Below are 27857 nucleotides of genomic sequence, written 5' to 3'. Positions count from 1 at the left end.
CATGCACTGCTCGCGCTATAGCGCTCGCTCACGATCACAAGCGCACTACGGTGGCTATCGCACACTATAGTGCTAGCTAGCTCCGGCGTCCGGTCCCGACCCGCGGCTATTTTAGAACTTGATGTTATTGCACGTACGTACCGTACCTGTATACTCTTTCGAAAAAACAACAACAAACAAACATCGCATCATCGACATAGTTAACGCGCGCGTTACTGTCAAACTTTCAAACTTTGAAAATGCCATGGGTGGAAGGTGATGGTGGATACGGGGATTTACTGAAAGGGAAAGGACGTAAAAGACGGAAGATTACAAGGGCCGAGAAAGTTGAAAGAGCTCGATCTCGTGCTGTAGAGAAATTCTCCTCATTCTTGACAAGACAGAAAATAAAAGATAATACCACTTCATAATGTTTTCATTTTTATTATTCAATTGGAAAATTTGTTTATTCACAACACATGAGATTATCATGACTGCTGTACACAGATAGCATCATAACACAAAATAGAACTTTCATTTATAATTAATAATTTTAATTATACCACAATAATAATACAGGGTGTATCATAACAGCATGAAATGATATCAATAATAGAATAATTACTCATAACAACAATGAATTTTAGAAATACAGGACTTAAAGGATTTTTTACAAGAACATTGGACACAATTGAAGGTTAAAAAATCACAAAAATAATTTCCCACTTTTTGGTAACACAGGGTACAGCCTTAAAAAAAAAAATAATAATTCAACAAAATGGCCAAATTTTTTTGGGTACCCCAGGGTACCATTTATGTCATCATATGTCATTTTCTCGTAATGCTCATCACATTTAACATCACCAGTTGATGTTGTCGAAGCGAAAAAAGTGCCGTATCGGACACTGCCTTCACTGGCCTTGGGCTGGGTCTGGGGCCTGGGCTTGGTAGGGGTCCGTACCTTCTTGAAAAAGTTGTTTGGTCAGTGTCTGCCCGCGCCCCGGCCCCGTGCGTGGAAACGTTCCGAGTAAATCATCTTTTTCATGTCTTTGTAATTTGAAACCTCCACAAATTATACATCATTAGAAAGCTTATGAAATTTGCTACAAGATGATAACATTCATAATGACGTTTGCACTTAAGAAATACAAATTAGACTTGGTTTTGGGTCTACTTCTTTCTCCCCTGAAAATGAAATTCACATGTCAAATTTCAAAATGCATCTCCTTCTTATAAGTTATATATAAGGCCTATGCAAAGTCTAATTTACACCGTTTCTTTCTAGACTACATTCTCAGTGTTTGTAATAATACTATTTGGAGCTTTTTCATTTTGGTTATTAGAAAGTAGTCTAGAAGACTACAAATATAGACTACTTTTTTGGCGAGTGGCAACAGGACAACCTCATTCGAAGTTACGTCTGAAGGTCGAGCCTCCAAGCCTAGTGCATCTACTGTGACCCCACTACCCCTTTCAAGGTATTCATAACTATACAATAATTTCCTTCTGTGAAGCGAGCATTGAGTTTCACCTCTCAAAACAAGAGATGTCGCTTTGCAGAGGAAAGGATGGTGGAATTGGCGGAGGAGGAGCAAGCTGTTAGACTAGATATTTTATGGAAAGAGCATAATCTCAAAATAAGAAAGCACAAACTCTGGATGGAAATTATTAAAATAGATAAATGGGCAGCTGAGCCAAGCTGATGGAAGCACAGGGAAATTTGTCTCATCAAAGTATTTAATCCAACATAATTTAATGTATCAAATTATTCTGAATCTGAACCATACAGCAATACAGATATCAACACTTCTCTTCTGACGACTCCTTCTGAGCAATGTCGATCTGGCGCTGCTCAGTGGCTGCCGGGCTCACGATCAATTGGGCAAAAAGAATTTCCGTTTCGGTTTAATAAAATTTGGAGTGGACTATTAGGCTATTATTATTATTATTATTATATTATTATTCTGTGAAGCGAGCGTCGAGTTTCCCCTCTCAAAACAAGAGATGTCGCTTAGCAGAGGAAAGGATGGTGGAGTTGGCAGAGGAGGAGCAAGCTGTGAGACTAGATATTTTATGGAAAGAGCACATTCTAAAAATAAGATAGCACAAACTCTGGATTGAAATCATTAAAATAGATAAACAGGCAGCTGAAGCCAAACTGTTGGAAGCACAGGGAAATTCATCTCATCAATGCTAACAGAATTATGGACTTGGAGAAGGAACGAATCCCGCAACTACAGAGGGAGCTTGAAAGAGTAGAGCGAGAATGTGCGAATAAGTTACTTGCAGCAGAATTGCACGAGAGAAAGCAAAATCTCCTAATGTATGTTGTGCAAACCACGCAAATGAGGATGTGGAGGGCATTGTGAAGAAGAAGATTGCTTTGTTCATGAATAAGCCTACAAGTGATGATGAAATAGTCAAAATGCAATTTGCAAACATCCATAGATTACCTCGTCGACATAAGGCGAAGAAGCGGTCGTTCAAGGTTGGTGACGAGGTATTGGTGCTTCTTCCGACGGACCACAATAAGCTTCTGATGCACTGGAAGGGCCCCTTCCATATTGTACAGACACAAGGACAGCTAGATTACAAGGTTGATCTGGGCAAGAGAGTCACCACTTTTCATGCCAATCTCTCAAGGCGGTACTTGCGACGAGAAGACGACCAAGTGAGCCAGGTTCATACTGCAGCAGTGCTGGAACTAGCTGCGACTTCGGTTGTTGAAGAGGAAGATGATACGATTGTCGGTATGAATGACAGTGACGAAGTTGGATATGAGAGGAAATTGCCTCCCGAGTCTCTCCTGCTATTTCCAAGTTCGACGACGTCAAAGTTGCCAAGGAACTTCAGGCGAGGAGCAAAGACAGGTGTCCTCGCTACTCTTGGAGTTCGATGACGTACTCACTGACGTTCCTGGTGGTGGCAAGCTAAAACGTCATGTGAATGCAAAATACTTATTGAAAAGTCTGTATCACCCGTTGCAGTTCCACACTGTTGCATCCCCTTCCGGATGTAAAAACAGGTGGAGAAGAAATTAAGAAACAGTCACTTGCCGCAAAATAGCATCAGGGAGAGCCAGATTTGGGTCCTTTCACATCTCATTCGTCTGCAAGAATGTTGAGGATATGTACGACCTGGATGTGTGGCCTGACAAAGTATTTGTGAGGAGGTACTACGAGCTTCTTTTCAACGGGACACAAACTAGAAAGGCTGAGGCAATTTTAATGATATTGTCATTTGTGATGAGACACTGTCTTTCATCCATAGCTGCTATCCAACTGTGTGAACCTATAAACACTTTGTTTGGTCATGTTGATGGGAATTTCAAAAAAGTATTCTCAAACCAAGAATTAGAATTAACCTTCCATTTCTATTGTGTCTCGTGCTATGCCTATGTGAAGTCATACAATGTGCTTACAGAAGACAATCTGTTATGTCCACACTGCAGTCACCTTTGTGCTGTGAATAATTTGTGTCAACAAAATTTCTTCATTACAGCAGAACTTCTCACAAAAGTAAAGTCACTTTTTTAGAGACCAGATACAACAGCACATCTTTCACATTGGAGAAATAGGAATAAATTGTCCCCTGAAAAAATTGAAGATATATATGATGGAGATATTTATAAGAAAAGGATGGCTGATGAAGAATTATTGGGCTATGACAAAAATTTCTCATATACTTTCAACACTGATGGATGTCCTGTATTCAAGTCTCCCCGATTTTCTACGTGGCCAATATTCTTAATGATAAATGAATTAGCTCCTACGCTCCGACATAATAACTTATTACTCGCAGGTATCTGGTGTGGAAAGAGTGAACCCAAAATGGAGATTTTCTTAGAGCAATTTGTAAAGAAAGCAAAAGGATTGGCTGAAGAAGGTATTTCTTGGAAATGAGGCGACGATGAGGTCCGAAGTAAACTCTTTGGTCTTTGTTGTTGTGCTGATACCCTGCACGTTCCTCCATGCAAAACACCATTGGGTTTAATGGTCCCTATGGCTGTGGTCTTTGCTATCACCCACAAAAAGTAGTTGAACGAACTGTTAAATATCCTATTGATGTATGCAAATATAATGATCGCACCGATGATGAAATGTTACAAGACATGATTCTGTCAATTCAGGAGAATAGACCTGTTAAGGGAGTGAAAGGACCCGGTCCATTGATTAATCTACCAGAACTTCCCGTTTGTTGGGGTTTTCCTGTGGATTTTATGCACTGTCTCTTACTAGGCGTAACTTGTGGTTGTCATGTGCAACAAATCCATTCTATATTGGTTCGTAGTTGCCGAGCTCCTCCTCCCATATCCAAGCAACCAAGAAAGCCAGTGTGTAAGAAAATGTTTTTATCCACTACCGGACTGAAGGAGTGGTCGGTAAGGACCTGGGCTCCTTTCGAGCAGGCAGAACAGTTGGGAGCAAGTCACAGGGATTCAGGTTACTACAGAAGCATATTAAGACAAAAAAGCATCAAGCCAAAGGTGAGGCAACTGGTGGAAGGTCATTAGAAAGTTACTTCATGGTAGATTCGGTAAGTACATGTAAGGGACAGACTGTCTCCCGGTAAGTGGAGAAGACTAGCAAACTACATGGCACATAGTGATTTATCTGGTGAAGAAGGCGCTTCTAGAGAGGTTTGATTTAAACGGTGAAGGATCTAGGAAGAAATTTTGTAGCGCTAGACCCGAGAATGGGGAATCACCTGTTAAGTTCATAACCAGAACACAGTTATTTTGAAAATTGGTTGAAATTGGCTGGATTTGAGCCGACATATGAGCATGTTGTTGAGCTGTTGTTAATGGAACAGTTTTTCAATAGTACTTCTCAGTCAATAGTTATTCTTATCAGGGAACATAGGCCTAAAACTAAAAGCCTATCTGAAATCATTGATGCAGCAGAGAGGTTCTTTATGTTGTTGGACAAGATTTCTTCGAGGTTTTAGTGAGAAATACTAACATATATGCAGCCACAAAAAGACCCCCAGTAGAACCGAACGAAGAAAATGAGTACGCTTCTTCAGCTCCTTCATGGACTCCTACCAATGCTGATGAAGTGAAAGCATACGTGGTGATCAACATTCTAATGGGAATCAACAAAACATCCAAATACCTGGACTGCTGGTCCCAAGATCAGGCTCTGAGAAATGAGTTCATATCAAAGCTGATGACAAAGAACAGGTACAAGAAACTTTGTCCTTACTTTCACTGTAGCAATATCCGTGAAGACCATGACGAAAATGACAAAATTCAAATGGTCAGGAACTTGGTCAATATACTCCAGGAGAATTTCCCAAACATGTTTGTACCAGGACGGTCACTCTCCATCGATGAAGCCATGATAAAATACAACGGAAGACTGTCTTGGAAGCAATATATGCCCAAGAAACCAACTATAAAGTGGGGCATAAAACTGTGGTGCCTTTGTGATTCAGCAACTGCATACTGTCTAGCTTTCCAAGTGTATACAGGATGTGGAATAAATGCCCTACTTGTGCAGGAGTTTGGCCTTTGCTACACAGTTGTCATGGGGCTGATGAACAGATATCTTCTGAGCAACCATACTGTCTATACAGGGAATTTCTTTTCTTTGTTGCCGCTAGCTGCAGACCTCCTCCAAGTTGACACATACTTCTGGGGTGCACTCAGGAGCAATCGGATTGAAGTCCCCCGTGAACTGCCCAACATGAGGCTGCATAAGTATGACACTGTCAAGTGGGTGAAGGCCAACATCATGGTGACGAAATGGAAGAACAACAAGGATGTGTACATGCTATCCACAAACAACGATGGAAGTTATGTTGAGAAGCAGCGGACCAACTTCAGGCGAGAGGAAATCATCTCCATTCCTTCGGTCATCACTGATTAAAATAGGCGCGGATGGGAGATGTTGACCATGCAGATCAACTCCGTAGCTACTACGATGTTGGGAGAACGGGAAGAAGGTGGCAGTACTTTTCTGGGGGCTCTTGAATATAGCTATCCTCAATGCCTACATCTTGTGGGAGTTATCAACAAGACCCCATCCAAAGAACAGAAGGAGTTGGTCCCTCAAAGTGTTCAAGTTGGCCATTCTCCATCAGCTTGGGGATGGTTTTACTTCATGAAAGCGGTGATCGAGTGCCGATGGACAGCGTCCCATCGAGAAGTTTGTGGCCAAGAACATTGTTCCTGGCTATAGTCTTGTGGCCTTTGCTGATAGGAAGAAAATCTGTGTCATGTGCAAGCAAGCTGGAAGGAGAGCACCATACGTGGATAGAATCCAGACCAAATTTGGCTACACAGGATGTCGGCTGAATATGTGCCGCCAAATGAGCTTCAATGAGTGGCATAATGTTTGAATTATCATAACAAAGTATTGAACACATCCATGGATATTTTCAAGAACACTGGGAATTTTCAGAACACTTGTGCTTATTTTAGAATATGGATTCCATATTCTGTGCAATGGGAACAATTGATATTGTTGATATGTATTGTAAGTATTACACATGCATTGTGTATTTGTGTATGTGTGTGGGTGGGTGGGTTTGTGTGTGTGTGTGTTTGTAGTTATCGGTAAACTAACGTTTTCACATGATGCAATATAAAAAACTACACTTTATTTCATAGGAATTTCTTACCCAAACTTGTGATGTCATACATTGATATGTCGCTACCCAGAAAACTCAAGGTCTTGAGTTGAGACTACATATATTACTTGTTTGTTTGTTGATTTTTCAAATCTATTCCATATTTATTGGAAAGCAAAACAACTCTTGCATTTATTTTGTTTTATTTTGTATAAAAAATGTGTCTGTTTTGTTTGTATTATACATGAATATCAAACTTTTTAAAGGTCAAAAGTCAACAAAAATTTGTCAAAAAATAAACATGTGATACACCATTTTCTCTGTCATGCCTATGTTCTTCTGGTATACTGGCCTATACAGTTCAACAAAGCCACTTTGACTGCTGCCTTGAACTCTACAGTGTCCAAAGATACGATGCTACGGTCTTTCCTAGGAATGCTCAACGAAACTGAACAAAGAGTTTTGCAGGCACTCCTTAGGGGTGAAGGGACTGCAGGTGATGAACTGAAGTGCTTGGGTGTCCTCAAATAAAACTTGTAATGTACAGAAATAAACGTGTAAGGAGTTATTTCATATTGTTCAGAACAATGTCAAAATGAGAGCAATATTGCAATATCTGCCAGTGAGTAATAAGTAGGCCATTTTTTACAAAATCTCTAGTTGCTAATGGGCTCAACAACACATGTCTGCTGTGATAAGAAGAAACCTGTGTAGACTTTGATCAGAATTATTTTTTCCATCAGTTACTTCATTTTTAGTGGCTACTTTACAAGTAGTCTTTTTCTTTAAAAAAAAACAAGACTACTTCTTCATAACAAAGTAAAGTGACAAATTTTGACTGCAAACATTTGTACTGTTCAGGTCGAATCCAGGAAGGCGAAGTACTGGGGGAAGTGTGCTGAGGTGCTAAGGCTCCAGTGCGGGATGGAGAGGAGTGCATCCGATGTAAAGACGAAATGGGCCAACATGAAAGTCAGGGCCAATAAATACCAGAGTCAGAAAAATCGAACAGGTTCGTCTCTACATCCAGCTAGTTTTTTTGTCTCCAACTCAAATTGAGAAACTGATAAACAATAATATTAAAGCTAAAGTATTAAATTGGTATGTTATTTGTAGTATTGATGTTTATATATATTTTTGTTTCTTTGAGAAAGTAGAATCATACAGTTGAAAATAACACCCAAGGCCATGGCCCTTTTCCACGAATTCACAGGATCAGACAGAATATCTTCCTTCAAGTTCAAGGATTAATGATCCTGCTGCATGTTGATGCATGAAGTGTCGTCCCTTATGGAACAATTCACAAGTATTGTTGACAATCCATTCAAAACGTCGGCGAGATTGAAAGAAGTGGCTACAAACTTTAATTGTCTGTCGGCTGTATGAATCAAATAAGGACAATGATGTTGACCTCGTCCGAATGAGGTTGACCTCGTCCAAATGAGGATGTTCTCACAGAAGACTAGGGATGTGGAGAAAATTCCTCCAACCAAAGATGTATCAACATCTGAAGAGGAGTGTCTTTCAATCGAGCATCTGGGCAACAGCCCACATGTCTATGATGCCTGTCAACAACCCAATCAACCAATTTTCGTTTTCCTTTAATTGGCAGTCAAAAATACAAGAATAAGCAGAGACTAGGCCCATCATCTCTGCCTGGCACTCAGAATTCTGAAGTACATGGATGAATACTAGGTAGGGAATTAAACCATTAACAGAACATGATAATGATAAGTGATTGTATAATCTGTAAAGGAAACATGACCTGATGAATTAAGAAAGTTATAGAAGATCAAGAAATTATGCTTGAAATTTCCAGGTGCCCAAGGACTAGCTAAAACCGGGTTTGTCCTTGCATTAAAAAAATGAAATATTACAGATTACCAAATCCTTTGTGGCAGTTGGCTTTGGTTACGTCAGAACAGTTTTTTGAAACCCTGACAGGAAGAGTGACATCATTGAGATGTGGGTGATCTTGTGCTTCTGATAGTTTAAAACAATGCACCCCTCCCCCCGTTTATGAAGTGGTGCACAGGCAACACCACTAGGAAATCCCTCTACTAAATCACAAGTCCTTACACAAGAAAAATAGAGAAGCAAGCATTAAGGATTGGATAGCTATAAACTATACAATGATATTATAGATACGTGTTAGCGAAACAGGTACAATAACTTACTCTTAGAATTTTCTCCCTATAGTCCCTTTTTTCTTCCTCGCTAAGCTTTGCATGCTTCCTCCTTACATGGCGAGCCATGCGGTCGATTCCCTGACCACACAAGATGCAGACTTGAGCTCAACAGTAGGATCATGCTGAGCCAAATCAAACAGAAGCTTCCAGAGGAACACAAGATTGAGTATTACAAAAGTGTTTAGGATGATAATACTTATGATTCCCTTTCAGGACTGAGCAAATGGCTATTTCGGCAGCACATCCTAATCGAGAAATCCAAATCTAGCACAGCTAAGAGTATGAAGCCTTCAAAGACAGTGTCAAAGTCCTTCACTGCAGCCTTGTCGAGGGAGGCTACTTCATATACACGCAATGTCCCGAAATGTCCTCTGCATCCCAAGAATTCATCTCATTATCTTATACAGCGAAAGCTTCGGTGAAGAAGCCTAGGTCGATAATAACAAAGGCCACATCTAGAACGAGGAGGGCGTCGAAGGATACGCCCGTGCCGAAGAATGAAGATAAAATGTAATGGACTGATGGAAATTATGTACATGTATGCATGCAACCTTGCATGGGTATTTGCTAACTCATGTCCTGCTTTTCTTGAATCATCCATCTTGACTACATGCAGGTTGAGACAGAGATGAACAAAAGGTAATAATATTATCAATGGAAAGTGCTTTAAATGTAGTATTCAACCTTCTCTTTAAGCCGCATGTGCACCCAGCACAGCGGACTCATGCCCCTCCAACAGATGGACATCCTAATACTTAATTGCCCAAGAAGATGCTGCGCAATCACACAGAAAAACAAGCAGTGTACAAGGGATTCCACAAGGAATTTCTTGCTGCACTTTTGTACTCGGCATTTTAACATCGTGATAAAATCACAGGCGGCGCCCTTATTGTTATGAGTAAAGGACACGAAACAGGATTCTTCATGTTCATCAGCCACATTAACTATGATCTTCAACTATTACTTACACACCCAAGCTCCGATCCACGCCCAACTTCGAGATCCCTGCAGTTCACCCAGACCACAGTCTTTGTTTATACCTCCAGTCGTACGTCATATAAAGTTTGTCAGAAATGTTTGATATACTCTTGCTCTAGCTGGAAGCAACCTCTGCCCAACAACCACGTCTAGTCCCATGCACCCATTCCGATCATACCTGATTGAACCAAGCATCATGATATATTATTCTTTTCATCAAGCATAATCTACAGCCGTCACCATGAAGAAATATCCACATGGACCAACATCAATAGTAGGGCAGTCGCTTTCAAACGAAGTAAAAGAAATGAACAAACAGGACTAAAAAGTTATCATCCAAATATAACATGGTTTGAGGGTTGATATAGGCAATGCAGTAAACTCTCGATCGTTAAAACAAGGTTGATGGGACCGGGCAAATTAGTTTCCTGAGGTACTTGAAGTCGTTTGTCAACGTCTAATACCGAGGGGAACGTACTTGCCAATGTATCCGAAAAATCCATGTTGTATTTGTTTTGCGGGACTATTTTGCGCAGGAAATTAGTCAATTTACACTGAGATTGACTAGTAAGTACATTGGGCACTGATTATGCAACAATTGTGAAGTTTGCCAAAGAATTTCAAATGATAATTATTGATACAGGACACACAAATTGTTTACAATATTATACCAAGTAGTAGGAATGGCAGCAGATGTGACACATGAAAGCGAGAGCCAAATTAATGCTTCTCAACCCCCTAAACTCTCAAGTCTGTGTCAATGGACCTTGTCCTGAATGTGGAGGACCACCAAATGAATACATGATCTAATGTAATCATAAGAAATGCAAGCTCACTAATATACTTATTGTATAATTGTAATTGTGAAATGGCTCATTGAAATCAAAATGCTATGTGAATGGATGGTGTTGGTGATAATGGTGATTTGGTGCCTAACAGCAAGATAGGGATAGAAGGTACGTACCAAGTACAAATGTAGGACTGTTTATTGTGTAGTGCATGTCACAGAAGATAATGAAAATATATTGCTTACTTGGCAGATCTGTATTATTCATATTTCAAATGCCAGCACAAACCAGCTTTTAGCTAGTCCTTGGGCACCTGGAAGTTTCAAACATAATTTCTTGATCTTCTATAATTCTGTTAATTCAACAGGTCATGTTTCCTTTACAAATTACACAATCACTTATCAGTATCATGTTTTTATAATGGTTTAATTCCCTACCTACTATTAAAATGAGATAAATGTAATACTTGTTTACACATACATCATTGAAATGGCAGAGTATATAGAACTGCCTGTGAAGACAATAAATAACATTCACCTTCATGTATCAACCATATAATATATTTTTATTCCTTCCACTCTTAGGACACCTATCCAGCACATCTGCGAGACCAAGAAGAAGACTTCCCACGCCCCACTAAAATGTCCTCTGTGCGGAACGTTGGCAATCCGGATGGATACCTATCCAGCGCATCTGCGAGACCAAGAAGACTTCCCACGCCCCACTAAAATGTCCTCTTTGCGGAACGTTGGCAATCCGGATGGATACCTATCCAGCGCATCTGCGAGACCAAAAAGGAAGACTTCCCAAGCCCCACTAAAATGTCCTCTTTGCGGAACGTTGGCAATCCGGATTGATACCTATCCAGCGCATCTGCGAGACCAAGAAGACTTCCCACGCCCACTAAAATGTCCTCTTTGCGGAACGTTGGCAATCAGGATGGATACCTATCCAGCGCATCTGCAAGACCAAAAAGAAGATATTCCACGCCCCACTAAAATGTCCTCTTTGCGGAACGTTGGCAATCCGGATTGATACCTATCCAGCGCATCTGCGAGACCAAGAAGACTTCCCACGCCCACTAAAATGTCCTCTTTGCGGAACGTTGGCAATCAGGATGGATACCTATCCAGCGCATCTGCGAGACCAAGAACAAGATATTCCACGCCCCACTAACATGTCCTCTTTGCGGAACGTTGGCAATCCGGATGGATACCTATCCAGCGCATCTGCGAGACCAAGAAGAAGACTTCCCATGCCCCCCCACAATTTCCTCTGTGTGGAACGTTAGCAATCCGGATGGATACCTATCCAGCGCATCTGCGAGACCAAGAAGACTTCCCACGCCCCACTAAAATGTCCTCTTTGCGGAACGTTGGCAATCCGGATGGAACCTATCTAGCAAACACCCATTCCCTGAAGCGACAATCACCCGAAATGATGAGTGTTCTTGCTACAGCAAAGGACACCTATCCAGCGCATCTCCAAAGAGACTAAGAAGAAGAATTCCCTCCTTTTAAGAAATGCCCTCTGAGCAGTACCAGGCCCATTTCAACAGATAGTGCACATACTTTCTAGCTGAGCATCCAGGATGTTCAATCACCAGATATGATCTGTGCGGGCTCATAAGCACTAATCTGGAGGGAGCCTTAAGAAAGTCGGGAGTATGCCCCTTCAATCCAGAGCTCTATTTTATCATTTTTTCTTAATTTCATTTTTCTTTTGACAGAGTCAGACTCAGAGATGGAGTGGACCTCGAGTCGTATCCACCGAATAGACCTTTAGTCCAAGACTCAAAAGTTCTCTTCTGCCGTGTCTCTACAGTCTTGGACTTCTCATTCTACCTTGGCCTCGGGCTCAATAAGGAAAGGGTTTGGATATGCAGAATGTACTCGAGCTCAATGTCTAGATGTACAGCTATAGATCCTACTATGCTAAGCGGCCTTGTTTCTATCTAAAGCCAGTATCCGGTTAATGGCCGATAGGGGATAAGGGAAGCTAACCGGACAATGTACATAAAAGTAGAAACAAACCCCGTTCCGATTGAGTGCACATACCGGGGAGAAACCGGAAATAGGAATGATCACGTGATTGGAATATTTGACCCCGACACTAGGTTGACACGCGCTGAATTAAAATAAAATGGTGGAAAACATTGCGTTTCTTTGGACTCAAGAAGATAGCCAGGCATTAATTACTGTGTGGGGAGAGGCAGATATCTTGAGAATTCTTTACTGGAATGTGGAACATAAATGAAATGAAATGGTGTGTGCCTCAGACATACACATGAGATCACATTGCACAATAGCACACTATGCCAATTTTCATTTGTCTGCACAAATTTCATAAAATTTGCAATCATGGTCAACTTCGCTGTGTTTTTCTAAATTTTCATTGTTCTGGTGATCGATTTGTTAAGAACGATTTGTGTGATTGATATGAACATGTACACATGTTGCTATTAACAAAAATGTGCACTTTTTAAAATTTTCCGGGGGGTGTACACATGTACGAGATATAATAATTGCTCACAAAGCGCAAAGCAAGACAGACATAAACATGAAACTAAAGCTCAATATCATCTGATATATCTTCATCTCTCATTTAACCTAGCTCCACTAATTAAGGCACCTCATTATCCAAAATATTTTCCTAACAAACCTGCCTACCACCATCTCTAGTTCATATTCTAGTTTGGGATATTTGTAAGGACCAACAATCCAGGTTATGGCAAGATAATGATATTGTTGGTTTGGCTTGTATCTTGTTTGCATAAACTGTAGATAGAGACTGCAGCGGATCAATTGCACGTGAGTATCTACTATTTCTATCATTTTGAGGACAGAAGGGCAATCATCCATTTCTGAGATTACAAAGCCAAAAGCTTGCTCAAATAAAGTGAAAGTTGAGCTACATCTGTGTTCTCTAGTACCATGATTCCTCATGCCTACATATATACATATAGATATCGATATACATAATACGAAGTACTTTCATGCACACAGTGTGCATTCATTTCAGTAATAAAACAATAAGTATTCAATAAGATTTAGCACATATGGCAAAGGATACAGTGTGCTTGGTTAATACATACAGTACATGCTAGCTTGATTTATTCCTGAAACCTGTTTTGGAGTCCCAGACCATTTCACCAGCGATATAAGTCCTTTTAACATTTAAATCCTCATCTACAAATAAGAAATCCGCATCAGTGCCATAGTCTAGAGTTCCTTTTCTCTCTGTGATTCCTAGGAGCTGGGCAGGGTGAAGAGTTGCAGCTTCGACAGCCTCTACGGTGGTGCAACGGGTTGCTCCTTGTAAGAACTTGACACAAGATGACATGGTGGCGATGCTGGAATTAAAAGAAAAAGTATCAAGTAGTTTTTATTTAGTCAAGACATCAACATAAGAGCAGGACTGCACTACTTGTAGCTACTTGCACCCTCTATATAGCAAACAATGCCTAAGTGGTACCCGTTGGTCCCCCATGATCCCTTTTTTTATGTTAATTGAGAGCTGATTTGATGAGATAACCACATGTCAGTGAACATGCTTGGAGATCTAATCCCTCCTGACCAAACTAGTGCCAACAGGCTTTAATATAAAGGAAGTGAGTAGTTAAAAGAATAAATCATGTTAAAATGTCCCAGGCCTGTAGGTGGGTTGGCTAGTTGGTTGATGAATAATTTTCCTGTCTCTCTCATCAAATATCATGACAAAGGCAGGCTATTTGTTACCAGTTTTCTGTTCACAATACATTTTACTTAACATTTTAATAGAGCCAATGAATACTGAGATGAATTACATGACGATCACATAAAATAGTGATAGAGGAGAAGGGGTGTGGTCATATCAAGCAGAACATCCACCTGCCCTGACAATGAACTGACTGTCATCCTATTGCAGATAAGGCATCCACTACCATGACAACCAATGGAAGAGAAACATGAGGAGGTGTTCATAGAGCGTATATAACAGTTCTTACCTTCCACTGAGAGTGTTGGTACCAGCCACGTAAGCAGCATTGTCCCTAACATCCAGCTGTTGTGTGCCAAGTTGATGCCTGCCAGGTGGTAATCCCAGCGCAGACAGGGCATCCGTTACTAAGACAACCCCTGTTGATTAAAGCGCAATAAATTAGATGTGTCATGATCTAGTAGATAAGTTACCAAACTGCACATTATAGATCTACGGATACAAGGTTTGAATCCCCACCATATCATAGAGAGTAACACAAGTATGTATGGTAATACCATTTTAGCAACAGTCAAAATATTTTCATTGTTAAATTTTACATAAGCATGGCTTGGCTGCATATTGACTCCCCCCCCCAAAAAAAAAAAAAAAAAAAAAAATTATTTACTTTAATTTGACCAGTTAGCTGAGACAAGACAAATGGATGCAACACAGAAGAGGAAATGTCCAGAATTAAGTTTTATATAAACCACATATCCACTGGATTCAACAATTGGACCTGTGAACCATAAACAATTTTGATCAGAAAGTCCAAAAGATTAAAACCTTCTACACTGTACTTGGTATCTCATCTAATTCGGGTCTTTCGTGAAGCAGTAATTAGAAGGTCCACAATACAAAAAAAGCCTATTGTCTTGTGAACCTTCCAAGCAGTCCTACAGAAATAAAGCCTTAACCAGAAGGGCTGCACAACTAAACAATTTCATCAACTGGTAATAATATAATAATTTTATTCTGGGATTATACAGCGCTTTAAATATCTAAATCACTCTACAGCTATATTATCACCCCAGTCATTGGATTCAGGCTTGCCCACACACAATGTATGCACATTCTCCATTCCCTGGGGAGCACTCCAGCCAGGCGTCATTTTTAGAGACGCTCACAATGCTGAGCAAACTACAATGATTCTCGCATCCTATTAGGTATCCATTCAACACCTGAGCGGAGAGAAACAATGAAGATGAAAACGCTTTGGTAAGTAGTGTAGAAGTGTTGTAATCTAGTGGATAAGTCACCTGACTGAAGATCACAAGGTGCAGGGTTCGAGTCCCACAGCGGTACTAATGTCCTTTGGCAAGACGTTAATCTACATTTGCCACTCTCCACCCAGGTGTTAAATGGGTACCCGGTAGGATGCGAAAGTTAAGGTGGTTGGATGAGCAAGTGGCGCTTGTAAAATGGCGCCTGGCTGGAATGCTCCCTAGGGAGTGGAGAATGTGCTACATTGTGTGAGGGTGAGCCTGAATCCAATAACCGGGGTAATAATATGAACTGCGCCTAGAAACAAAGTATTAGGTGCATTATAAAAGTGAGCTATTATCCTTATCAATAAAAGAGTCTTGAGTTTAGTTACCATCGGGATGTGTCTGGAAGGCTATACGCAGAGCTGCTGGGTGAGTATGGATACCATCGGCAATCACTCCGTAGTACACACAACGGTTGATCGCATTGCTTGCCAGAAGACCCACTATACCTGGATCTCTGTGATGGAACTATGCAAAGATGAATAAAATCATGTGAGCATTAACAAGTGAAAATAAAAGTTTTGAATTGTTTATTGTCGTCTACAAATTTTCAAACTCACTACTTCACTGTGCACATGATTTCCTTTAATAGCTTGCATCAAATAATCCAATAAATAAAAAGCCCACATGGACGAGGATCAAACCTATTTAAAATACATGTTTTATATAATCAGATCATCTCCATTGGATTAACATGGCAAAATGCTAAGGATCAAAGTACAAAAGTAATTTACAAAATAAGGCATGGTATCAATAATATCTGTAACTTGATCAGATTCTGATATTCATTGTATGATGCCAGCTCTGATACCCCTGTTCAAATGCTCTGTATTAAAATGTACATTTATTTTTACATATACATGTATATTTAGACTGATGCGTTGACTAGTTTGGTTTAAGCATGTTCTCTGGGGGGGGGGGGGGTCAACTTACTGGAAGCATTGCATTGAAGAGATGAGTGATGAATGAAGCACCAGCATTGACAGACTCTTCTGCTATACATAGATTAGCCGTAGAATGACCTGAACGAAAGAGCAAAAGCAGAATAACTATATTGCCCCTCGAATTGTTGCACCAGGGACCCGTTTCACAAACCCTTTTTTCAAATGACAAGTGACAAAAATCAGTGACAAATCTGCTGATAACCAATCAGAAGCAAGGATTTCACTAGCTTATAACAAAAACTGTCATTTGTCACTGATGACAAGTTTTGTGAAATGGGGCCCAGTTCAACATAAGGGGCAGTTACACTGTCATCCAAACACGCCAAAAAATGCCAAACCGGAGCCTGGCCGCGATGTTACCAAGGGCAACTACGCTTTACCGGCAGACATGCCAAGCCCCAAACATTCCAAAACGAAGTGTGATCTTTTGGCGTGTTTTGGCGTGTTTTGGCGTGTTTGGCAAGTATAACCGCTCGCAGTTGTAACATCGCGATGTTAGGCACGTGACTTCCGGCACTTCCGGATTGTTACCCGCGCTCTTTTAAACCACGTTCTTCCCGTGTGATATTTATAGCATTTCCATCGTCGCGCGTGTTATCCGTTCATTCAGCTCCGTTTGTTCCAATTCCGTTAACTCATCCTTTATTCAATCTTCGTTATTCCCGTCTGGCCATATCTGTCTAGTAGTAGTATTTGAGTGTTTTGTTAGATTAATTAATATGGAAGTGAACAATTCCCATTGGACTGATGATGAGATGAAGTTCTTGATTTCGATGTGGAGGCAGGGAGAGCTCCTCCACCAGACTTCCAAGCGTCCCTGCAAACGTGGGGAAAAGGGCTTCAGAGAAATGAGTGAAAGCATGAAATTAACAATTAACAACGATGATTTTCTTAACCTTCCCATATCGTTTTTACTACTAGATTTCGATTGAATTTGGGAAAACTGAATCAGCAGCCGTAGTCCGTACTTCGTAACTTATCCACTCTTGCCTCAAATACTACACGCGAGATAAACAAAACATATCGCATGCATGTGCATGGGATGTATCGCTATTTAGCTAGCTATAGCGCTAGCTGGAAATTGCGCGCGCTAAAAATCTTAAAGCAGGTCGGGGTCAAAGGTCGGGAAGACTGCACATGCGCATTACCAACCGAAACACGCCAAAACATCGCTGAACAGCTCCGTCGGTGATGTTTCAGCACAAGTGTAACCGGGTGCACGAAACATCGCGACTTTTCAAAATGAGGTATTTGACAGTATAAATGCGCCTATAGGTGCACCATGAATGGAATCAATGAATCATTGTTTGATAACGTGTCTACCTACTGATTCAAATGATGGAATCCTCACCCTATGCTCATAATATTACACTGTTCTACTGCACTCTGCATTGAATGCTAATCCAACCACACTGACATGCAACTTTAAAGGGAAAGTCCACCCCCAAAATAAGTTTGTTTCGATAGAGGCAGAATAATAAGAAAATCAGGTGAGTGAAAGTTTGAGCAAATTCAGAATGAAAATAAGAAAGTTATGAATTATTGAAGTTGTGATCAATCAAATACAAATTGGCAACTCTGTGACTTATTATACGAGCTCTCCTTCATTTGCTTTGTGCATAATATTCCATAAAATCATGTTTTCTTCGTTATTGATGACGAAATATATATTTGTTCCTTGCAGGGGGAGTATAGAAACATATTTGCAATTATTATATTTAGGGTGCATGTATGGTTGAAATTTTTCTTGAGGGAAAATGAAAATTTTAGATTTTTTTAGTACTGAGCAAATGGAAGTTGAGCTCGCATGATACGTCATAGAGTTGCCAATTTGTGTTTGATTGATCACAACTTCAAAAATCCTAACTTCCTTATTTTTAATCGGAATTTGCTCAAACTTTCACTGACTTGTTTCTCTCATTTTTCTACTCCTATTAAAACTAACTTAATTTCAGGGTGGTCTTCCCCTTTAACATGTACCCATGGAGAGCAATGCAGTTTAAGGAGGTATACAATTAACCCATGGTTTAAGTCCTCATTTACATAACCTATGGTCTAAAATTAGCGCAAAATAATCGCAGTCAAAGGTCTAATATTAGACACGCTCAAGGCAAGGTACGCTTAATTTGAGCTCATTTTAAACCATGGGTTATGTAAATGAGGGTTTAAACCATGGGTTAAATTTGAACCTCCTTTGTGAATTTGGGCCAAAAAGTTTAAGTGCCATACCATGTCTTGAACCCATGACTCTCCCATCCCCAGTCCAGTGATCAAACCACTTGACTTCAACATTTAATCTGTTTGGAGCCAACTCATGTACTTTAACACAGAGTTAAGACTATTCAGGCTCTGAAAAGATACAGTCAAACCTGCTTTAGTGACCACCTGTCTACAAAGGCAACATTTTGTGTTTCCCTTGGGTTGTCGCTATAGACAGGTTTGACTGTACTTTCTGCTGCCACCATCATTATGTTACTCACCTACTGACACAGTAATGCCTCTCTTTACTAGCTCCTGCACCGCGGCCTTGGCGTTAATCAGCTCCGGAGCTAGCGTTACTATGGCGACATCATCCAGATTACTGTAGACATCAAAGAGGTCCTGTGTGCCGCCAGAGAGGGGGTGGACCAGGTGCTGGGGATGTGCCCCTCTTTTCTCTACGCTGATGAAGGGCCCTTCTAAATGTAGACCTGGAAATGGATGGAGGTGGAATAAGTTACATGGCCATGGGCATATTTTTGAGAATAGCAATAATTCAAGACACTTTTTAAAAACTTTTGTCTTTGTCTTGCAATCATCAGAATAAAAAATATAAAAAAAGCAATATAAACAAAATTATAAAATAGAATATAGCTACTTTTATATTGCGCATAAATCTAACCCGGGGGCTGCTCGAAGTGCCTACAAAAATCTATGATTACTTGGGCTTAAGCCCAGCTGTTCCGAGGCACTACACGCATTACAGGCATGAATTCCTCCCAGGCACCCACTTACTCCACCTGGATAGAGTGCAGGAATGTAGATTAATGCCTTGCAAGAGAGAATAGCACTGACTTACAACACGACTTGAAACTTTTCTCTTGCACTCTAAGAACAGATAATAAGATTGATTTAAACTTTAACCCGCTGCATACATGAACCTGGTGGTTCCTGTATTAACGAGGCTGTAGCACACGAGATTATGCATCTTTCCCGAGGCCAACTCGGGAAAAATCGGATATATTACGACTACGGACGACGCGACCGCAGTAGGCCTACATATTCATGTGCGTGCAACATACGCGAAACCGAAGCGTAAGGAGAACTTTGGTCTGTTTCGCGAACGCTAGCGCGCTGACCCAGTTAATCAAGTCCATTAGTTTACGTGCAGTTGTCCAAAAGAAGACGTAGATGGCGTCAACAAGTATTTCCCATGCTACAGCCCCTTTAAACCATATAGCAATGACATAATTCATTTATCATCAGGTTAAAATGACTTGATGGTTGGTTAATTCTTTAACAGTCTCCCTCTGTATCCATGTATCAAAAATTACTTTCAGAAATTATTAGTACCTTCTATCATGTAATACAATGTAACTGCTTTTTAATTTTTAAATTGATCTTGAAGTCTAACAATTTGAAAGTTGGAGTTGAAAACATTACTGCTTGATTGACAAAGGGAGCATGACCAAATAATTTAAAAACATGAATATTAAGAAAATAATTAAATCTTACCTAATACACCAGCCCCTTTGTTTGACCCCTCTGTTTTGTGTATCTGTGGTATAATCTAAATTATAAAAAGATTTGAGGGGAAGAAAAACAATCAAATTACAACATAAAAACATATCTCTCTTTAATGAGCAGGCCGTATGTCAGCTTCAATATAATCTTACCAAGAAACAGTGTACATGATGATGATGATGATGGTGATGAAGATGATGAGTATGGTGATAATGTTGATGATAATGGTGATGTTGATTGTGACGCTGATGATAACAACGATGATGATCTTGTTGAAGATGATAATTATGAGGGCAACACTGATGTCGAGGAGAGGGATGATGATGATGATGACGACGACAACGTGATGATGATGATCATGACGATAAACGTATTGCTGATGGTAGATACAACATTGTGATTGTTATCAATACCGCTCTGCTGCTGCTGCTGTGTTGCATTTGAACATTCACAATCAAAGGCAAGGACTCCTCCTTCAGTGATGACAGTACTCACACACTCTTATCCATTAAAATATGCTCTCCTTCTCTCCAACCTATACAATATGTAAATAGTTTATAATCTAGTCTGATCATTGCATGGTGAATGTGCATCTTTTCAATATTACATATTCATTTGGCAATCTCTTAAAAAATGACAAGAAGAAATTGGAAAGGCCACGTAAAATAGCACAACGCATAATTGGGGTAGAATTAGCTTCTGTCGAGTCTCATTGTACTGAGCAAATTGTTGATAAGGTCTGTGCAATCATGAAAGACAATACCCATCCACTTCATTTATTTTATTCATTTAATTGTTCTGGTATCCGAATTCGCCCCACCCCAACCCGGCTTTCACGATTCAGATATTCATTTGTACCCGACTCTGTTCATAAATTCAACTCACAGGTTAAACGTTAAACTTCTGCGTCGGAATTTAATTGTACGATTTGAAATACCAATGGCCAAGGCTTAATTCTGAAACTCATGATTTGAAGTGCATGTACCAATGACCATTTTTGTCGCTTCATTATCTTTTGCATGTATTTGTTCCTTATTTCATCTATTTCATTCTATAAACGTGATGTATTTATTTCTTGTAATTATGTATTTTGTTGAATATGACTGTAACGCCAGTGGAAAACAATTTTCTATGTAACTTGTTTGCAAAGACCAAATAAAATATCTTGTATCTTGTATCTTGTATTGTATCATTTCAAAAGAAAGCTGATAAAGGACAAGGGTCCCATTCTAATTTGAACATTGTATCGACAAAAAGCATAAAAATGGGCGGGCTTATCAAAGAGGTGAGAGCACGCAGATAATTGGCCAGCTGCCATGTCAGCTGACCTCTTCAAAACTAGTTTCTTTAAATGTTTTTTTATACAATGTTGTGACCCATTTTATACGCCTCTTCCACTATACAATGATTGTTTATACAACGTTTCTTTGAACAAGTTTGGTATAGATTTCCTTAAGTCTGAACATGCTATTGGAATGTTAACCCACCTTTCTGTATGTATCTGGGGATGAAGTGATAAGGGTGGGGCAGAAAGAGGTGACCCCATGAGACAGGATGCCTTGAGCGACCTTCTGGATTCCCTCCGACACAAGCTCTGGCTCAGAGGAAAAGTCATAACCGAAACCACCTGGTATCAAGAAAAGAAAAGATAAATCAAGGCATGATTATTACTAACATGCGCCTGGGACACATGGGCGCCCAAAATCTAAGCCCAAATGCCCAACAGTTTGCAGTTTTACGTAGGGATCTTGCGAGGAGGCGAGTTGGCTCAGTCGGTAGAGGGTCTGCCTGTCAAACCAAAGATCTTGGGTTCAAATCCAAGCCAGGTGGATGACTAAAGCTTGCGTTGTGTGTTTACGTGCCCCTCCCCTTGTTTCATAGACCCAGGCTACGTTAAGTGGTAAACACTCCGTCCCTCGGATAGGACGTTAAATGGAGGCCCCGTGTAGAGGAGAGTCACCACAATTGCATGTCAAGAACCCACTGCACTATTTGTATAAGGGTAGGGGGAAACCCCGGTGTAGTGATCATCATCAATTAATAATGTGAATTACTTGCATGACTTTAATGAGGATTTGAGATTACAGTCAATTACTTCACTCACGCGCGTGCGCGTGCGCCTGCACCCCATCGTCGTTATACTTATATTGTGCAGCGGTTTGCCGTGAAACCTGTGAGAAAGTGTATGTATACTAATGTCTTTGTTTTTAGAAAAATTACTCCTAAAAATATAAGAAAATTGACATGAAACAGATAGGAACGATAACAACTTTTAAATCATGGACATTATTTGAACAATTGTTGAAGATTTAGTTGATTTTTGGTATGTTATAGAACTTATAGTAAGGAATCTCCATTCAAGTGCTAAGTTATGTTGTGTATAATGCCAATGTTGTCTCCTGCAATGAAATTATAATTTGTGCAATACAGCTCTTGGAAACTGGGCTTTTTTTTCAAGCGGTCTGAGTCATCATTTTTAGAGCTACATGTAGTTTCAAGAATTATTGATGATTTCTAAGAAAAATCATTGTCATATTCGGAATCTCCAGTCAAAATGTTTTCTACATGTCTCTTTTTCAACTTTAAGCCCGCTTTGATTAGAGGGGAACTTTAAAATAAGAAACTACACTACAGATAACTGCTCTCACCATTGATTTGCACATCAATGTAGCCAGGAACAATGATGGCATTCTGGCAATCTATCTGGTGATCAGCATAGCCTTTCTCCTCCCAGAAAAGCTTTCTTGGATTCAGGATCTCCCCATTTCTCACCCACAGGTCGTCTCGGATGATCCGACGCTGATGGAGGATGCGACAGTTCCTGAACTGGATGATCGGATGATGAGAAACCAAGCCATTGGAAGGCATCTTCAACATACACTTGCGTACTGTATAGGTCATAGAGGAAAATGAAGAGAAAAAAGAGAGATTGAGTATGAGAAAAAAAAACATGGAATTTCAGAAATTTTTGTTCAGCTGGTGAGCCTTGTCAACAGTCAAGTCGCATTGGCCCTTTTTAAAAATTAACTTGTCACTTGCCAGCTTGTAAATTTGAAATTTGTGACACCTTACCGGTTACGTTGTTGTTAGGTCTAATTGAAAAGGGAAGGAAGAAAAAGAGGAATGCATGAAAACATGAAAAGAACAGCAAAAACACAATATACCTTAAGTATAAAGTTTATATGGAGGTATATGCAGCAATTTGATATGATATGATGAAAAATTGAGGTTGGGACACTATTTATAGGCAGGGTGGCCCATTAGCAGGCCCCTGAAATGAAATTCTCTGAAAATAGTCAGCATTTGAAGTGAATATTTACTAAGAATCAGAATCAGAAGTATTATTTACTATCATTTATACCAAGATTGATATCTTTCATGAAATATGAACAAATAAAAATAAAAAATTAATTTATTAATTCTCATATAGAGTAAAGGAGGGAGTAATCGACTAGTTCCAGTTTTCGTCCGATCCGTTGGATGCATGATAAAATCCATTTAAAATACATCGCATAATAGCATAACACATATCCCACACATACTATACCATGCCAGAGTCACTGAAGAACCACATTTGCAATGGAAAATATATCCTAAAATATCACATTTTAGAGATGTAAATGGCGGTCCCGCTACCCAAATCTGAAAAATCGAGTATCTTACGCGTGTCTGTAAGAAATATCGGTAGGCCTACCATAAAATGAGCTTTATTTCAAGTATTTTTCAGATTTAGAGCCCGATTTTGTGTTAGTCGCAAGCTCAAAAGTATCTCATCGCATGTATTAAATCAATGCAGCCGAACACCGCGACGCACACACGATATGTCCGTCTAATTCAGATTCCAATTTCCGATCACCGCAGTGCTAGTTTTCGACCAAGCGAGCACCGGGGAGCTCCGGCGCAGGGATACCTGCTCCGCCCGCTTGTGCTATAGATCATCGCGGAAACGCACGGCGCACGGCACGCGCTTCCTATTGACTTTGTACATGCGGTCGTAAACTGACTCGCTAGGTCGATAACCGGCTCCAAAACAGTGAAAATTGAAATGAATATTGTCATGGCAATTCATGATTTTTTCTGGGATTCTTTTTTTGTTTAAATAATAATAATAATATTTGCTTAATGATTTGAACAAGAAATGATAATAAATAGGAAGTAAAGGGTCCAAAAAATAGGATTTTGTCTTAAGTGGCCGAAAACCGGGGGGCCGTTTCTCGAAACCAACTCCATGACAGTCATATCTTTGTCGCCGACCTACGGAGATGTCATGAAGTGGATAAACCGTTTCACAAAGCCATGACAGACATGAAATCGATATATCGCGATACTAGCAGCTCAAGAAGATAGTGTTTGTCACGATCCATTTGATTTATGAAGAATAACCCAAAACAAGTTTTGGCGCTAAAATTGTTCAAAAAGAAAAAAAAAAAATATACATGTACATATAAATTCTCCTAAAATAAATAATAAATAGTGTCATTATCATATTTACATCATCAAATGATTTGCATATTTCTGTAAAGATTCTTAAATTGAAGAAAAACCTGTGAGTGTTTTTTTTTTTGACAGTCGAATCAAAAGTTAGTTGAAGGATACCGTAAAGTGATAGTTTATCAATACGTACTTTTTTGTTTATTGTGACGAGAAATTTTAGGCAAAATGCCTTTTCTCAGCCAGTTTTTATTCTAGAGTCTCTAAAATACTTGTTATATAATTGATTTGATATTGAAAATATAATTTGGAAGAAGTAATTAGAGAGGGAATAATAATGCACATAGGCCCCAAAGGTATGACGGTATCCTAAGAAAAGACTACCGGTAGTATGAATCGACTATGGAAAACGGTGTGTAACATTCTTACCTCTCTTATTTATATGTTATAGTTTAATGATTTGTGATTTAATGTTTATAATCAGCTTTTTAAAGTTTTTGTATAATTTGTATTCTCACTTTTGTACATTTGCATTTCGCATCCCAGAGAATTACGTACCGAACTCGTCTAGATCTAGATCTATATTTTTCTCAAAATCGTGAAAATGATACTTGATAGTGAAACTAATCGTCTTTGATCAACTTTGTGATCTGGAATTTGTGTCATATGATTCGTGATACTTGATAACCCTTGGGTAGAAGTTTCAGAAGAATTTGAACAAACACTTTTGAAATTATGCCGAAAATAATTCAAAATCTTGATGCCACAAGGCACAACAAAGTCTGAGTTTGCAGACCTGAAATGACTTTTGACCTTGACTTTGTCACTTCAAAGACTAATCTTATCATTGATGATACTTGATATCCTGGGGCCCGTTCCTACAAACCGTCATAAGTCTAACTTCTTGACTAAATCAGCGTTAGTGAACAACTTGTCCGCTACGTGTTTCACCAAGCCCTCTTTGCCAAGATCAACGACAACATCCTGACTAAGGAGTTATGACACCTCTGACACCGTCGTATCTCTGTCATAACTATTTAGTCGATGGGCAGCGCCATCACATGTCATTTATTGGGTAGACTATGGCTGGCAAAAAAGGACAATAAATCCTCCAACTATGATTTTTCTACACATTCACTTAAACAGTGAATTATCGTTTTTTGTATTTGATAATCTCATGAAAATATGCCATGTTTGTATTTAAGGATTTTCCCACTTAAATAAACTGATTATACGCCTTTATTTCCACATTGTAAACTCATCGAAGGGATATGTATTTTGCCACGGCAGGCAAGCCATAGTTTGAAGTGTATTCTTTAGTTTTCAGACCCATATTAATTTCGAGATGAATTTTATTTTCAATTATGCAAAGTGAATGGTTTAAACATAATGTTTTAACGTTTGAAATATCGAAGTTTTGTAATTTTTATATTGTGCTGACGCCAAAAACATTGAACACAAATTTCATTACATCGTATTTTTTCAAAGAATAATATAAGGGTGTATTTTTATAAACTATCAAATGAAAATATTCGGGGGGTGCCCATCTCAACAACAAAACTGATTCACTGGTCATGTAATGAAAAACTCACAATTATATTTTACAAGTACTTCAATTGTTTAATCTACACAAATTTGGAAGTATATTGGATCTCTTATTTCTTGGTATCATTTTTAATCTTTTTTATTACTAATTCATTTAAATAATTGCATTTTCCCTAATATTAATTTTGTAATAATCTGGTGGTATTGCGACTAAGGCTAATTCTCGGCTCCTCTTCTCGCCGATAATATCGATCTCACGAGATACTAGCTAGTAAGCTCTTCGTGAAACGGTTTAGGAAGATCAGAGACATCTCCGTAGTTGGCGGATAAAGTTATGACTGTCTTGTCGTTGGTTTCTAGGAACGAGCCCCCGGTGCTAGTGTAGCAAGGTATCCAAAATATAGCCTACTAAAACAGACCCCAAATTTCAGACCCCAAATTTTGTGGTCATCATTACCCTAACCCTAACCCTAACCCTAACCCTAACCCTAGAACCCTAACCCTAACCCTAACCCTAACCCTAACCCTAACCCTAGAGATAATGATAAACACGAAATTTGGGGTCTAAAATTTGAGGTCTGTTTTAGTAGGCTATATTTTGGATACCTTGCTACACTAGCGCCGATATCCCTTATAAGTTATGTTCAAGTTTCATGGATTAGGATTAAGATTAAGAACTTACACATTTAAAATTGTATTAAAAATATTGATGTTGGCGCCGCTGCCCCCCGCCACCGCCACCGACGCCGCCACCGCCGCAGCCACCGGATAAGCGGCGCCTGCTATGTCTCGCTTTTGCTCAACTCCAGGGAGCTCCGCCGCCGAAGGCCAGGGGACGGCTTCGGCGGCGGAGCTCCCTGGATTCAGCTTTTGCTATACAGGCGAGACAAAAAATGAAGACGCGTGTTCATCCAAACGAACATTATATTTGAACTAGTGGGACCGTTATAGAATTACTTTTCTCTACCGAACCTATTTCCGATCATTCAACCATATCTGTACAGTCTATAAAACCAAAGAAAATGACAACAATAAACTTAGTACAAATTGAAATTGTGAATTCTACCTTTTCACTCACCAAAGTGTGCTGTCTTTTCAAGATATCAGCAACGAAATTGAGAATATCTTGGAATTTTTTATCCACCCTCCTGAGTAGTCTTTATTCAAGAAATTAAAGAAAACAATAATGACTTTATGGTATTGATAATGATAATAGAGATAATAATAATGATAAAGATGATGACAATGAAAATGATAATACTACTACTACTGATAATAATAATAATATCGATAATGTTAATACAAATAATAACAATAATAATAATAGTAATTTTAAAAGTTTTTATAATAATTATAATCATAACAACAGTATAATGATAATCATTTTAATAACAATTAAAGTACATGATGATGATGATGATGATGATGATGATTAAAGATATACAACAATGTTGATGATAATAAAGATGATGTAAAACAATATTAAGGATATTGAGAAGAAGAGGAAGAGGAGGAAGAAAAAGAAGAAGAAGAAGAAGAAGAAGAAGAAGAAGAAGAAGAAGAAGAAGAAGAAGGAGAAGAAGGAGAAGGAGAAGAAGAAGAAGAAGAAGAAGAAGAAGAAGAAGAAGAAGAAGAAGAAGAAGAAGAAGAAGAAGAAGAAGAAGAAGAAGAAGGAGAAGAAGAAGAAGAGGAGGAGAAGAAGGA

The 27857-nt window shown here is 39.3% G+C and overlaps 2 protein-coding genes across 3 annotated transcripts; one reads left to right on the top strand and one right to left on the bottom strand.

Annotated features, from left to right (window-relative positions):
* Nucleotides 1-3809: 3809 nt before the first annotated feature.
* Nucleotides 3810-5849, top strand: LOC100888306. Its single transcript, XM_011668369.2, has 3 exons — nucleotides 3810-3864; nucleotides 4352-4465; nucleotides 4927-5849. The coding sequence occupies exons 1-3, from the start codon at nucleotides 3810-3812 to the stop codon at nucleotides 5847-5849; spliced, it is 1092 nt and encodes a 363-aa protein (XP_011666671.2).
* Nucleotides 5850-10781: 4932 nt separating this feature from the next.
* Nucleotides 10782-27312, bottom strand: LOC577808 (N-acetylglucosamine-6-phosphate deacetylase-like). 2 transcript variants are annotated; one of them, XM_030981138.1, is made up of 9 exons: nucleotides 27232-27312; nucleotides 22826-23065; nucleotides 21665-21804; nucleotides 20169-20223; nucleotides 18935-19144; nucleotides 16444-16532; nucleotides 15840-15978; nucleotides 14493-14622; nucleotides 10782-13859 (listed from the first exon to the last, which is right to left on the bottom strand). In XM_030981138.1, exons 2-9 carry the CDS (start codon nucleotides 23052-23054, stop codon nucleotides 13610-13612), a joined length of 1242 nt encoding a protein of 413 aa, XP_030836998.1. In that variant the 5' UTR covers nucleotides 23055-23065; nucleotides 27232-27312; the 3' UTR covers nucleotides 10782-13609. The 2 variants fall into 2 exon arrangements, with proteins under 2 accessions (XP_030836998.1, XP_030836999.1); XM_030981139.1 differs by having other exon boundaries at nucleotides 27220-27296.
* Nucleotides 27313-27857: the final 545 nt, after the last annotated feature.

The sequence above is a fragment of the Strongylocentrotus purpuratus genome, unplaced genomic scaffold, assembly GCF_000002235.5.
Source record: "Strongylocentrotus purpuratus isolate Spur 01 unplaced genomic scaffold, Spur_5.0 spur5_scaffold_11, whole genome shotgun sequence".
Classification (NCBI taxonomy): Eukaryota; Metazoa; Echinodermata; class Echinoidea; order Camarodonta; family Strongylocentrotidae; genus Strongylocentrotus; species Strongylocentrotus purpuratus.
Note: the sequence above shows the minus strand (reverse complement) of the source record. Positions and strands in the feature narration are given on the sequence as shown.